The 16356-nt window shown below is 32.8% G+C and overlaps 1 protein-coding gene across 1 annotated transcript; it reads right to left on the minus strand.

Moving 5' to 3' along the window:
- Positions 1–5977: 5977 nt before the first annotated feature.
- On the minus strand, positions 5978–9244 carry LOC146993993 (uncharacterized). The gene is made up of 6 exons (XM_085826696.1): positions 9094–9244; positions 8337–8399; positions 7999–8064; positions 7419–7487; positions 7222–7290; positions 5978–6100 (listed from the first exon to the last, which is right to left on the minus strand). The coding sequence occupies exons 1-6, from the start codon at positions 9214–9216 to the stop codon at positions 5978–5980; spliced, it is 513 nt and encodes a 170-aa protein (XP_085682822.1). The 5' UTR covers positions 9217–9244.
- Between the last annotated feature and the right edge of the window lie 7112 nt (positions 9245–16356).

Genomic DNA, 16356 nt, shown 5'->3' on the forward strand with positions numbered 1-16356 from the left:
ATGCTGGTTTAAATTACGCTTTTGACTAAATGACCTTTTACATACTTCACAAACAAGAGGGTTGTCCTCTGTATGAATACATAGATGCTTCTTTAAATTACCCTTCAGTCTGAATGATTCATTACATCCAGACAGAGAAATTTTCTCTCCTGCAAAGGTATGCATGTGTGCTTTTAAAATATTAGTTTTTTCAAATTATTAGTTACTTCCTAAAGTAGAAAGTTTCTGCACTATACGAATAAGCAGTCAGCTTTGATATCATATTAATTTACTACCTACTACAGAATGATATAAATTCGATGATGTAAAATTAATTATTACACAGAAATTTCATCCGAAGTAGTTCTTGGATGCTTCACTCTAGTTTGTTTAATCTTGCGGAAATTCACATAATTATCTTTACAAAATATCAATACATATTATACATGAGAGTTGACTAGTCATATATGCATGCCTTGATTGCCAGGATATCATTAAAATTTAATTTCGTATATTTCACAAATACAATTTCCTGTCCGAAGAACAGGTTAACTAAATCTTGGATGGGCCTCTAGCAAAGAACAATACATACTCTTTGCTTCTAGTACCATTAATGAATAACGGGTGGTTTATCGCACAAGCGGCTAGACTCCCAAATCTCACTTTTGCTCATCGTCTGGGTTTCGGAATGACAGAGGGAAAAAGGGAATTTCGTCCAGCGCTCACAAGCCAGGACTTAGAAAAGAAGGACTAGCTCATAGTAGAGCTACTAGAGATACAGGCTGACTCGTCAGCCATTTTGAATCTAAGCTTTAGGGTTGCAATTTAGGTGTGGAGCGGCAACTTTGGCTCTTTAGCGCTGTCCGCTAAAATTTAACATTCTAGAGAATCCGAATTTCAGCTTTTTTCTGCACTCCTATAAAGATGTGTGGCTTTTTCCCCTTCTTTTGTCTGCAGTACAGATTCTTTCTCGTATTTTTTTTTTTTAAATTGCCAAATTTCTCGTATGATTCAAGTTATTTTAAAAGTTTCTAAAACATTTTCACATATCATATTTCAAATTTGTATTTTTAGTTAAAAATGCTTTCTTTTTGAATTCCTTTATTCAATTTTCAATTTTTTCTTTTAAATACACGCATAATGTTATTCATCTCAAAATGTATTTTTTGACAAGAGCTTTTCCCTCAACCTCCATTAATTTAGGATAAGGTTTAATCTTTAATTCTTGTTTTTTATTTTTAATATGTTATTGAATTTTGCTCACATGGAATCAAACGTCTATTACTGTAGCAAATTTGTTAAAAATGTTATTTTGTGTGTGTTTCCAGAAAAAGCTGCTAAACACTTTACATGATTTTAAATACTGATTCAGGATATACACCTTTAAATTATAATGCTTTTAGAATGAAGTGCAGAATGCTATAAAAATTACTTCAATGCTCAGATGACTGTGGGATTCATAGATTTAATAGAGTAAAAAATTCCATTAAATTTTTTTTTTTTCTTTATTTAGCTATAAACAGTATTAAAATAATACACACACAAATAAATAAAAATAAAAATAATACCTTTACATACAGAATTTACAGATACTATTTACTTATAAGTTTATTTGTTGTTGATGGTTACTTTTTATTATACTTGGAAAAATTATACTTACATACATATGCTCTTAATATTACACGTATCTGAATATTTAAATGATAATTCCATAACATAATAAGATTCAATCTATATCACAGCAAAGACAATACTTAAATCACAGTTCTTTTTATTAATTAATTTGCATAACTAAAAACATAAAAATATTCTTTAGCTTCAAATCTATAAAATAAGTCCTCTAGTAACAAACATATGACAAACACATATATTGAAAATAAAGATAAATAAATAAAAATGTTTTGCTTTTTGGTCTAATGTAGTGCAATTAGTCTATTATATTCAAATTTTATTAAAACATACTGCAGTAATTGAATTTTTTCCATTATACATCAAACAGCTTTATATAGAATGATATTATATTAGTTTTACTTTTAAAACTAATATAATATAATTAATTCTCATTTATATGCGGAGATGTTTGAATAAATGCAAAAAACCATCTGAATAAATTTTAGCCAACACTATTCACATAGTATTCTTGTTTTCAAGGTATATCATTTTTATTTTGTTCTTTTTCCATTAAAGGAGCTAACCTAAGACCACAAACGTTCGATAATATTCAGGTCTGGTGACTGTGGTGGCCAGGGGAGATGGGACAACTCATCCTCGTGCTCAGAAAACCAGTCCTGGACAATGTGAGCTGTGTGAACAGGGGCTTTGTCGTCTTGGAAGACACCATCACCATCGGGGAACAAAGTTTGTACCATGGGATGAACTTGATCGGCCAAAATGTTCACATAAGTCTTGGCAGTCATGTGCCCTGACACAGTTCATTTGGGGCTAGCAGAGAACCACGATATGGCTGCCCAAACCAGAACAGAACCCCCGCCATGTTTCACTCTTGGCAACAAACAGTCTGTATTATAGGCTTGAGATGGCGTTCTCCAGACGTAAACTCGGCTAGAAGTGGGAAACAATGTGAAAGAAGACTTGTCAGACCATATTACTCGCTTCCACTGCTCTATAGTCCAGGCTTTATGACTTAAACACCACCTTTTCCTGTTACGGGCATTAGCGTCACTGATGAGTGGCTTCTCAATTGCAGCACGGCCAGCAATTCCCTGTTTATGAAACTCCCTTCTCATTGTTTTGGTACTCACAGGGTTCGGTAACACAACATTCATTTCAGCAGTAACTTTTGAAGCTGTGGTCTTCTTATTTTTCGTCACAATTGCCCTTAATGATCGTCTGTCACGATCACTCAGGACACACTTTCGTCCGCCCTGTGATTTAGCAGATGATGTTTTTCCGCTTTTCAAATATGCGGAATAAATCTTCGATACAGTACCTCTTGAAACACTAAACACCTCGGCTACCTTGCTTACGGAAGCACCTACCATACGTGCTCCAACAATTTGCCCACGTTCGAAGTCTGTTAACTCTGACATAGTGCAATGACAACCTCACATAACAGTACTCCGACAACAACTGAACTGTTTAGCACATTTACGAAGTTGTATAGGTGGCGTCAGTAGTCAAAAACGCCAGCGCCACGTACATTTCATTAAAATCAATCTTTCTTTTCAAACATGCATTTCACAAGGTGTTTCCATATTTTTGTCCATCCACTGTATCTCATTGATATATTATAAATATAGCTTAAACATGTTTTATGTGCATACCCAAAGGGGGTGGGAAGTAAGCCTTGATTCAAAATCTGTTTTAAAGCAATAAGTAAATAAATAAAATACACTGGTTCTATTAGAATGTCAAAAAATACTGTTATGTATTCTATAAACAAATCCAAATTATCACATCATACTATATAACCCTGGTACAAAAGAAGAAATGTCTGATTAGGAACATACTCTATTTATTTGGTAAAAAAGAAGAGTAAAACATATGCAACATCCCATTATGAAAAATCCTGCAAGCCATTACAATACTATAAGACATTGATTAGTAAGGTAAACATCAGTTGATCATTCTTTCACAACAGCAATAAATGTTTCATTTAAAATTCCTAATAACATGCCAAAACAGATTCACAATTGATGCCTCATTTAAGGTCACACAAAAGTAAATCCGATTTAGCTGACTATGAGATCTTCTATTGCAGAGGACTTTCTAAGGAGAACTGGCTTGTATTCGCATTACACATGGGGAAAAACCACAAAAAAACCAACCATGCAGCCAGCCTGTTCGGAAATAGAACAGAAGATGGAACTCCCAGCATTCAGTAACTTTAACCATTCAGCTGTTGGTGGGCCTAATTATTATTCGAAGAGACAAACAGCAATTTTTCAGTGACAACTACTCTACTTTTTTACAGACAGAACTGAACAGCAAAAACTTCTTAAACTCTTGATTAGATTCTAGTTTACTTTCTTCCTTTTAAAAGCAGGAGATGCAAAACTTTGCCGCTGCTGCCTTTTATTTTGAAGAAGCTTCTTGAGACCAATTCCACGGGCAGTCAAATAATATTTTATTATCTTTGTTTTGATATTGCAACAGGAGGGAATATTTACCTCGCCTGCTTTCTTACAAATCATATTAACAAATTCCACATCCATAGTTACATTTCCATGTATTATTTCGTCTCGAAAATTTTGAATTATTTTTTCACACAGAAGGCACAATTTAAAAATTTCTGGAGAAGGACATTTAAGCCCACCTAAATTTGCAAAATTAATTATGTACTGCTTATTTTCATCAATGGAAGGAGTATTTTGCTCACAAACTAAGAGAAACTGTGAGCATGAATTACAAGCATTTTTCAAAACAGAATTTATTGCAGCTCCTGCAATATAACAGACGTTATTTTCCTCACTAAGGGTGAGATTCTGTAGAGATACATCAGAAACTTCTGGTATGGTAACAGGCTCTAAAGCTTTTTTCTCCTTCAGAAATTCAAATTCATCTTTCGCATAGTTTAATAAGTAAATATCTGAATCAGTAGCATAACTGGAGTTCTTAATGTCAGATATGAACTGAGATAAACAGATAAGCTTTAATGCTTTCACATCTTGCAAAGCACTTGGCTTCAAACCAGCTTTTCTGCGTATCTGAGAAAATACATTTTCTAGAGCATCTTGTGTCAATCTGCTCGTCAAAATAAACTGAAAATCATTCAGAAAACATGCCTCTGCTAACTGTATGGCTGATAAAGCAGAAAGAATCAAACCAGTATGTAATGGTTTCCACCCTTTACCAATTTTTATAAGCTGTATAACATTAATAAATTCAAAAAGTAACTCAATTTTTTTGCTTTTATTTGTCACAGAAATTGAGTTCTTTCTACATCTAGAGGATAGCATTTGAAACCACTGACATATAAATCTTATCCACCATGCTGTTGTAAGAGCATTAGGGCTTATCTCTTTTAAAGCTACTGCCTTCTCCAATCCCACAGCTGTTTTAATTGGAAAAAACCTCACAGCAGAAGCAACATTCATTTTACCAAAATGTGAGGGGAAGAGGTCTTCTTTGCTGAGATGATGCATAGTTCTCAAACCACAATTTTGGTTTGTTTCAGTAATCCAGATATCTTTTATAAATCCTGCAGATACATGCAAAGTAACCAAATTTTCTTTATTGCAAACATAACTGGGCAGTTTTATACTATGATTAAGAGTTACAGACCAGAGATTTTTTAAAAGATGTGGCAAATACATAAATAATTTTGCCCTTAATTTCAGTAGTGAAATTATTTCTTTGGTTTCAAGAAACAGATATTCCCAAAGAATTCCACAGGCTTCTATTTACTGCTGCCATATCGCTAACAATACCAACAACATTAAATCCAACAGAATTGACAGCTTCAATAACATTGACAACAAGTTGTTTGAGCTGGCATCCTGTTACCTGTCCAGTTATTTCATGGGCAACCACTTGCTTCCATTTCAGCTTCAAACCTCTTAGTAAAATAACTAAATAGTGATTTCCTGCACCCTTTTGATTTCCTAATGTACATTTACCAATAAATTTCCGTTTTGAAATATCAAAATCAGGATTGCCAGAAATCTCCATTTCATCCAATGATAAAATACAGTCTTTATCACTAGCATTCATTTTTTCTCCTTTAATTTTCAAAGGTTCAATCATCTCACCGATGACTCCAAAATTCATTTCAAGACCTCGAAGTCTTTTATTTAAAGTGCTGTATGAAGGCACGGAAAACCTATTCTGTGCAAGTAATTATAACCATGCTTGCCCAAGGCAAATCTAACTTTGAGGACTTTTATTATTCCCTCGTTAGACCATTTTGCAATGCTTCTACGAGGAATTTTCAACATTGCTATTTGTTCATCTGAAAGAAATGTTTTCACTCCTTTCAGCAATTCCTCATGCTGTACTTGAAGGTCATGAAGTTGAATTTCAGTGCTATGCCATTTTTTTAAAACATTAATTTCATTTTTTTTTTGGTTGCTGTAAGTTCTTTCAGTAATATTTTGTTCTGGCATTGCAGAAGCGAGATCAATTCAGTCTGCTGTTTTATAAAATTCCTTAAAAGAACATCCTGGAATAAAGACAAAATCTATATGAATAATCATCAAAGAAGGGGGGGGGGAACACAACAAACAAACAAAAAAGATCTGAAAGGTTTCAGATTTTAAATTACACCCAAAGGGGCCTTTTTTTAACATTTTGTGTTTCACCTTTATTTATTAAATATCAAGTTTTTCACACTTAAACTATAAAATTCAGTTCAACAGCAATATTGCAAGATAATTTTAAAATGAACATATCTTCAGAATTCCCGATTCATTGTCTCACACGCTGGAGATAAAAGTGTCTTTTCTGTACAACATTGCCATTGCTCGCTTTGAAATCCTCAAGTTTGTTAATCAAAAATTCGTTAAAGTTTTACAACATATAAAATATATATTAAAACAAATTCCGAATTTCAAATTCGGTCTTCCAGATGTCCATATTCGCAGTAGAATTAAGTCATTCAAAATTTGATGGCTCTAGGTACCGTTGTTTTATCAGAATGCAAAAAACATACATGCATTTATGCAGATTCTTCACTATATAATTTCTTTAAATATAGTACAGGGTGATAATATTTGGTGGCAACAATTTGAAAAGTGATGCAGCCGTTTATAGTGTTTCAATACAAAACGAAAACAATAGTCCTTCAGGGACAAAGCCCCTTTGGATTAAATGTCAAACTTAAACAGATAATAAATCCACAAAATAAAAATGCAAGTTCCAGGTCTCTTTTCCTATACTAAGGTGGGTTTTTAAATTTGACTCTATTGTTTTCAGCATTTTCTAGATTATTTTTGTTTTATTTTCTAATATTTAAAATTTATTTCACTTAAAAATAGATTTTTAAAATTTATTTCCAGCTTTTCAAGGGATTGATTATCTCCATAATCATGAGCAATTTAATAACACAAATTATCAACTTATATCACAGCCTTCACAAATGCTGATGAAATTAATTAAAATTAATTACAATTTGGTTGCAAGATGAATCTAAAGGTTGTTTTTGCAAACAAAACTGAAATTTACATAGAGAATTTGCAACTATTGATGAAATTAATTACATTCCTTTTACCAAAAAATTACTTTATAGAACATTTTAAATGCATATAAGGAAGTAATTTAATTATACATTAGTTATCAACTTACATCAGAGCCTTCACAAATAGATGGTATTTCATTGCAAAATGAGGCTAAAGGCTGTTCTTGCAAACAAACCTGAAATGTACACAAAGAATTTGTAAATGCTGATGAAATTAATTACATTCCTTTTACCCCCCCCCCAAAAAAGTTAATAGAAATGTTTTGTATAAGCAAGCAATTTAATAATACACTAATTATCTTACATGAGATCCTTCACAAATAGATGGCATTTTATCACAAGATGAAGTTGAAGCTTGTTCTTGCAAACAAACCTGAAATATATATATAAGAAATTTAGAAATACAGATAATATAAACTACATTCATTTTAAGAAATAATTATTTTACATAACATTTTATAATTCATAAATAGATAATAAATTGTTAACACTCAAAATTCAAAAATAATTCCATAGCACAACAGCCAGATATAGTACAGCTGTTTAGCAACCATAAGACAAACAATTTCATATTTCAGAAATCGTATAAAAATTCATTAATATATGTAAAACATATGACATTTAATAGCTGCTCAAATGAACACATAGAATAGATTCTTTACTAGCAGCTGTTATACTAGCAGCTGTTATTTAATCAGAAGGTAATGCTAAATGTTGTTGCAAACACACCTGAGATGTACTGTAATGTACACATTTGCAACCACTGGTGAAATGAAATAAAGTGCATGATTATGAAGATGGAAACATTTAAAAAAACAGTACAGTTTACGAATAGATGTTAAAAAACTATTAAAATTTTTTAGAAGTGCAAAATGGCAATTTACATCAGATACTTCGGCAGCAAAATTTATTTCTCCAAAATATGAAGCTGAAGGTTGTGGCAAATGAACCTAAAAGAAATTATAATATATGAAATATGTGGAAGTGAAAGAAATTATAAACTCTGATCGGATAAAAATAAATACAAATAATCATTACCATTTTCAAAGTAACTCAACTTATAAAAAAGCATAAATACATTGGACTGTTCATAGCATTCATACTTCTTAAACATACGTAAATATTACGTTAATATATTTTTTAATTTTAGAAACAGTGTTAATACTTTTTAGAAAAAGTTTATAATACTAAATATTTAATAACTGTTCAAACGAAGACTTACAACAGATGGTTCAGCAACAGAAATCGCTTCAGTTGATAAAGGTAAACCGTGCAGCAAGCCACCCTGAAGATGCAAAAATTATGAAACACATATAAGTAAGGATACCTGAAAATGCTGATAAATAAAATATACTTAATGTAATTTTAATAATAAATAATATAAATAATCCTAATAAGTTTTGTAAATCTTTAAACAAAAAATAACAACATTCAGACAAGACATTAAAATATACATTTAAATCAATGTATTATAACTATATTATTGTATTACTCAAGATTAAAGTTATTAATTTCAATATTATTTCTTTTACTTACTCCATACATATTTCTCTCTATTTATCTGGAATTTAAAATTAAGCAAAAAAGCAACTTTAGTTTAATACAAATTTTGATTTAAACTCTTTTGACTTTGAAGGCAATCAGATACCGGTTTCTTTCTTTTAGGAGCAAATTTGAAGAAACCAGACCCATGTATGACCGTCCTCGAAAAACTACAAAAACTTTATTCAAAAACTACATCAAATTGAGGTTTTATGCTTAATTTTCAACATATGATTATAATAACAAAGTACATACTTAATTATATATATAACAACAGCAAAATTTTAATTTTTTAATCTAATCTTAGGGACTGTAATTACAGCTTTATCACATAATGCCTTAATTTCAATATTTTGATTCTTTTATAAAGCAATTTAGTCCATTTGTAATAAAAACATATTTTTTTATGAAAAACCATAAAAATAAAAAACACATACATTACAAAAATTGGATGTAACTGAACGGTGCTTTGGTAAACCAATGCCTTTTAGACGCTGTGGGGGATTAGGCACAGTGAAAAGAGTTGGCACAGCATTGGGCTTGAGTTTTTTTACGCCCATCTTGCCTAGAGCATTCAAATTGATTTTCTTCAAAATGTACCTGCATATTTAACAAAAGCATGCATGAAATTTAACATTAAAATCAAAAGCACTAGTATTAAATTACAGTTACATATATTATAATTTAAGAATGTAATTTTCTGATAAATTTAAATTTTTTTATGAAAATAGAACAAAATTTTTAAAAAGTAATCATGTTTGTAAAACTACTTAAAACATATTTCCTGCTCACACACTAAAAATAAATTTAAAGTACCTATAGTTAAAAATACAACATTAAGATTTACTACTACAATAATATTTAAATTAATATTTAACTTCTTAAAAATGTCTAAAAATACGGAATATATTTATCTTACTATAAAGAAAAAACAAAATCATTTATTATTTGGATCATACCATCCAGTTTTTAACATTGGCGCCAACTATCCGATTTGGCGACAATACATCAGAATCAAAACATAGAATGCTACTTTAAATCACCAATCGTACAGTAAAATTAAAGAAAAGAAAAAGGCACATCACATTTCTAACTGAGCACAAAGTTTACATGAAATGTATGATACAAATTTTACAAACGGTATAAACTTTTCACGATAACAAAAGAAACAACATGAAACGACGATATTTTACTGCACAAACACATACACATTCCGCAGTTGATTTTGTACTTATAAAATCAGTTGATCGTCAATAAGTGACAGTTAAATGAAAATAAATATTTTAAAGTACCAAGAAGAGTAATTTTTCTAACATTCTATGGAAAAATACGAAGCTGAACTTACCTCACAAAGATACGCTCCTGGGCCCGGGATCCATTGATCTCGACGAGAATTAACTATCCATTTTCTTCGTCTTTCTTCATTTCTAGGGAAACGAAACATCCTAAAGTTATTTTTAGACTGATTCGCACAATTTGGTGCAGCACAACCACCCATTTTTCTGAAAATTAGGTCGAAATCGATCCACAAATATGTCAAGAAATCAGTGCTAATCCAATAGCGGGAAATTTTCCGTAACCGGCCCTTGGCTATTTTTTGGCCGCCATCTTGGATTTCAAAAACGCGCCTAGGCGCGTTTTTGAAATCCAAGATGGCGGCCAAAATTGTTTTCCCTGTCCGAGGGAAATCGGACAGTCTGCCTATTTACAATTCTAAATTACATTTTTGGAAAGAAAAATTAAATTCAAGATTAAAAAAACTTTTTTTTAATGAAAATGTAACTTTTTTAAAAGCTTCATTTATTAGCTAGAATGATTCCAGTTTACTTATCTGTATTATCACAGTGAATAAAATATTATTACTGGCTTATCAAACATTAATAACAGTATAAATAGAGCTTTGGCCCGATTGAATAAACGTAAGAAGACCAGCTAACAAAACGTGTAGCCGCATAATAGGGTTTTAAAAACGATGTTTGAAATTTCAGCTAATATCTGTAATGCATCCCCGTCATTAACTCCACATGGATTGCCAAATATTTACAAAGGCACCTTCAATTTCGTAGCTTAATAGTAGCTACTTTTGCAGTTATTCCAGCAAGCCCTAGATCAGAAACAACAGCCATTTAATGCACATTGGTCTCAAGTGTCTTTCCAGTGCAGGATTTACGTATAAGCTACACATATAAGCTACTATTATATATAGCTTAGGGCCCCCACTTTCTTCGCCCCCCTAAAATTAAAATATAGTATAACAGACTTATAAAGGGCCCTATATTTCAAACAGCCTAGAGCCTTATCAAGTCTAAATCTAGCTTTGTGTCTTTCTCAGAAAGGAATTCGTGCTAAATAATTCATGTGAATATGGGAGCTTCGACAGAGGTTCATCATGCCCCAACCCATTGCTTTACAAAATTTCACTTAATACTCACATGCATGAATGACGTAATGGGCTGGAGCCACTCGGGTTGGAATCATAAACAGTGGCTCAGAGTCATGGGATTATCTTCAGAAATCATGTGAAATCTCGCCTACAAAAATCTTACTCTCCCATCTTGGGTAGTAGTAGGTATAGGCTCAATAAACAGTCATCCACTTACATATTAAAAATGGCGAAGCGGTGTCACGCAACATGGGACTGAGTAGCAGTGAGTTCATCTGAATCCACAGTCTGCGCTGAGATCTAGAAGACCTCTTTATAAGAAAGGAGGAAAACTGAACTTACATAAGTGCATCCTTATGTAAGTTCAATTTTTGTTTTCATTACTGACTAATTAATTAAGCAAAGGATCAAATAAATCTTCGGCACCTTTATGCAAATTCACTTTACTGGACTTTATCATCTATAAATACAGCTTCTAAATTCTAGATCACAAGGGCTCTGTTAAAAGAATCAAGCAAGCCAACTAGATATCTAGTTTGCCTTGAATCAAGATGGTTTGATAAGGAGTACATCATAACTGGGCCGTTCCTAGGCCATTAGATGCCCGAGTACATTCGAGATTGCCGCCCCCAAATTTAAAACAAAACGCTCAATGATTAATAAAATTTATATTTCATACTCACTAAGTACTTACATATGACACATTGTATAACAAGTACTGACATAATATGACAAGTATTTACAATGAATTTGAAATATTTAGGTATCGCGGAAGTCCGGCCGCCCCTGATTTTCGAAGCCCGCTTACTTTTACGCTCTCCACCTTCACTAGGAACGGCCCTGCATCATAAAGATACTTGCACACCTGTGCAAATCGTTGTTGTTTGATAATCCTTGTTACCTAAAGAAATTGTTAGAAATGCGCCTGCCTTGAAGACGAGCGTCCCTGATGAGTATCATTTTCTAACTTCAGAAAAGCACTCTTCATAAAAGTGCATACTTATGTAAGTTCAATTTTTGTTTTCATTACTGACTAGCAGTGGAATAGCTAGGGTGGGGCAAGGGAGGACATCTATCCCCGGGCGCAGAATTCAGGGGGCGCGAAATTGATGTTACGAAATTTTAGAATGAAATGTTTTCCGTTCTTGACACAGAGAAAGGGGCGCAAAATCTTCGGTTGTCCCCGGGCGCCGAAAACCCTAGCTACGCCTCTTCTGACTAATTAATTAAGCGAAGGATCAAATAAATCTTCGGCACCTTTATGCAAATTCACTTCACTGGACTTTGTATAAATGTACCCTTTGAGAAATGTGTGACGAGCGTTTCCGTAGAAAGATCTTGTTTTTCACAAAAGTGCCGAAAATTAATTCCATCCACTGCATCATTAATTAATTAATCTGCAATGCAAATGAAAACCCCATTCGCATAAAGAGACCTGCCTTAAATTGTCCGTATCCTTACAGAGGTTTCATTTTTCAAAATTACAGATTGATTTTTTGTAAGGTTCACATGCCTTTATGCCAAGGCACCCTTACAAAGAATTTTATTTTTTCGAACAGCGATCGATCTTTATAAAGGTGTATTCACCATTATATCTGGGTGCTATTATGAAGGTGTCTCTAAGAACCACCGCAAAAAAATACCATACATCGCAGATTATCATCGCAATAACTGGGCACATTGCAGATAAAATTAAAGAAAGGCAAGGTGAGCTGCATAATATCCATTGATTCTAGATACTCCTGTTGGAGCCACAATTGCATATATGTTTGTGCATTTTAATTTTGGTATAAGCATATACACAGCTTCCATAACATGCGACCCATCCTCCTATATACCAGGTGTTTCGGTTGATCTTTGCCATTTGACATTCTATATTCTTACCCTGAAGAGACCATGTTCATTGAAACAGGTTCTGATGCAAATGTGCAAACATTAATATTATGATACACATGTGGTTGGGCACCTTTTCCCATACATTCTTACAGTGGCTCCTCCATTGCCGTCAGCTGTTTGATACACGAAGTGAATGTCTGCAAACTCTGAATTCGTAAAACGGTATATACTCTGTGGTTGGAATCAGAAAGCTCTCCAAGTGCCTACCAGGAGCACTGGTACTAAATACAGATTTATCTGTTTTTCCATTTCTGGCCTTGTTGCTCCATATAAATACGGTTTATTTCGTTTGATTTTTATTAAAGATGAGTCAGCCTGTATATATAACAGAAAGGTGAATTGTATTTTGCGATGCATATGAGAGGTTATCTTTAAAGTGGGGGAACTTAACAAAGCAAGGTTATTCGTAATTATGTCATAACGAAAAAAATTGTTTTTAATATTATATAATCCTAACTAATATTATAAATGCGAATGCGAGTTTGTTTGTGCGTTTGTTTATTACCCTTTCACTTTTTAATTACTTAACCGATCACCATGAAATTTTCAAGAAAGATGAGAAAAGGTTATAGGCTATATAATGTAACTTATCAGTTGAAACTTAAACTATACAATAAGTTTTATAGTTAAAATGATTGCCGTTGTATAAACATTAAATGTTAAACGATATAAAAGTTTGTCTGCGCGCACAGGTGCTTGGCTTGTCTATAAAATGTTTGCGTGGTTTAAGCCACGCAAACATTTTATAGACAATAAATATTTAATAAACATTTTATTTATAACCTTTTCTAATATACAGGGGCATAGCTAGAGTTTCCAGCGCCTGGGGTCAACTGAAGCATTTGCGCCCCATTCTATGTGCCAAAAATGGAAAACATTTCATTCAAAAATTTCGTAGCATCAATAAGGCGCCCCTTGGATGCTGGGCCCAGAGACAGATAGCCTCACCCTAGCTACGCCACTGCTAATATATCAAAAATATTTCTTGAAAATTTCATGATGATCCGTTAAGTAATTAAGGCGTGAAAGCGTAACATTTATAAATTTTTCCTTGTTTAATTTTATTATTTGAAATCCTTCAGGATTTACGGGTTTCGGGTCATCTTTCACAAAAATTTTTCAGTCATTAAGAAAATATACGTAGCAGTTTTACTAGATTTCATGGCGATACACTCCACGTAAATACAAAATATCCGCGGTCTATAGGTATAGAAGAAGGGCAGTATTTACTGAAATTTTACGCAGAGTGTATTTTTAAAATTCACGCGAAGTTGAAACTTATTTAAGGACATTAACGCGAGCGAAGCCGTGGGTAAAAGCTAGTAAAACTATAAAACATGAAGCCACATTAAATTAATTAACTGGAAAACAAGGGGCCCACCAGCGGCCGAGCGGTAACGTCGCTGAACACTGGTAGTTCGGTCCGAGGTTCGAATCCCGCGAACGGGTTGGCTGCATGGGTGTTTTCGTGGTTTTCCCCATGTGTGACGTGTATACGAGCCAGTTTCCCTTAAAAAGTCCTCCACGAAGGCATCCCTCCCTTAATGCAGATAGCCCTCGAGTGCTTTGCCGTAATTTAATAAGCCAAACGAAGTCTGAGAAAAACTAATCATTATTAATAGGAAGAGTTATAGGTATTTTTTCCTCTTTAAAGCGGTCTTTAATGGTATAATCGGAAGCCCGCCCGCCTAGAAATCATGAGGTTAGGAGTTCGAAACTCGGCGAGGGCAACGTATATTTTCCCTGCCTATTGGCGCCTGAAGTAAAATGTGGTAGCCTATAATATGTCACTATCAGGATTTAGCAACTGATCCTTACCTTCCTTGTCGCCCTAGAAGTGGGGGAGAATGCAAGGAATTTTCTCCTTTATTACCGAAATGGAAAATTTGGCTAGGGTATTGCACCTTTTTCATATTCTGGCTAGGCAGAAGAGTACCAGGGGGAGCAGAACAGCCAAGCCACTGATTAAGAGGAGAGGCCTCCGAAGAACCTTAAGTTTTTAAGTATATATTAAAAAAAAATGAAGCTAAAATGTGGTCTGTATTGGGAGAATCAATCCCTAACTCATAATTGGCACTAAAGATATCTTTGGGACGGTGTATGTTTCAGTTGCTCCATGCTAGAGAAGCTTTTTGAAGTTGAAGTGGATTAAAAGCTATCTTCGATCAACAAGGTGCCAAGATTTAATGGCTTGTCAGTCTTTTTGCATTGAACATACGGTAGCTAAACATGTTAATGAATTTTCGACAAAACTATAAACAAACTTTCGTAAGTCAAAATTCACTAAAAACAGTTATAGCTTTTTTATTTTTAGAAAAGTTAACAATATTTTTTAAATTATCAAAAATAGCTGATTAATAAGCATTTTTAAATATAAATTTGTTTTCTAAATGTAATTTTTCCCCTTAATCTTAAGACTTGCTTTTCAAATCAATTCAAATATTTAATTTTAATTAAATAAATGTTAATTTTATATTTGTGTTGACATTTTGTATGGTGATCATTCCGATATAGGGTGACCAAGTGAGATTTCCATCCTGAGCATCGATAATTAAGTCTTGCACTGCAGATAGAATTTTGCATATTTGCCCTATTTCTTACTTTGACAAATGTAATGATTTTACAAAATTACATGTTCTATTTGTACAACTTTTCCATCCTTAGATCAGCATAAAACCTATTTCAAACATTCTGCGTGTGTGTATTTATGTTTTATTTAAGCTAATAGAAAATATTTAATAATGGAAATTTCCTTCATCCAGAGTCAGTTTACAATCCATAAAAGATAATAAGATTAATACCAGTAATAATGTATAAATAATGTAAATAATGAGTAAAATGCATAATATATTTTAATAAATGAAGCTGGAAATTGCAGATGTGTGCATCTTGATATAAATACTGATAACCAAAAAAACAGAATAGAAATTTGTGCTTATTTGAAAAGTGAATAATACAGGCAAAGTTAAAATAAAAATAAACATTATCAATGAACAGTAACATTACTTATACTACATTAAGGGGAAGCAAATGTGTATATGTAAATGTGTGCATTAGTGGTATTTATGACTTTACACTGAAATTCTGATTCCCCCATGAGGGGGGGGGATCAGAATTTTTTTAATAGGTAAAGAAGCTAATGGGATAAATGAAACTAAGGGAATTATTGATATGTTGTCCTCTATTAAAGACATATGTGTTATTTTGTTCCATTGGCTAATTCATTTTCACATTGGACTTGTAATTGAATTTTAAATTAAGAATGAATCTGTGTGCTTTTTCAGGGAAGGGAAGTTATGCTTTATAAAATTATAAGTATGCAATATTTACAATTAAACAGAAAATGAGAGGTGTATGAAAAAATTACAAGAAAAAAAGGAAATTTTAAATTTTTTGACAGGATGAAATTTAAAATGCTTAT

The sequence above is a fragment of the Stegodyphus dumicola genome, chromosome 11, assembly GCF_044657685.1.
Source record: "Stegodyphus dumicola isolate Sdum_Otavi_A_Nest chromosome 11, ASM4465768v1".
Taxonomy (NCBI): domain Eukaryota; kingdom Metazoa; phylum Arthropoda; class Arachnida; order Araneae; family Eresidae; genus Stegodyphus; species Stegodyphus dumicola.

Bases quoted from the DNA above. Each gene is read 5' to 3' on its own strand.
- LOC146993993 (XM_085826696.1), bottom strand. From the start codon at position 9,216: ATGGGCGTAAAAAAACTCAAGCCCAATGCTGTGCCAACTCTTTTCACT. The intron at 8,400-9,093 runs GTATGTGTTTTT...TTGCATCTTCAG, and splicing joins TTACATCCAATTTTTGTAAT to GGTGGCTTGCTGCACGGTTT. The intron at 7,488-7,998 runs GTAAATTGCCAT...TATATATTTCAG, and splicing joins TTGCTGCCGAAGTATCTGAT to GTTTGTTTGCAAGAACAAGC.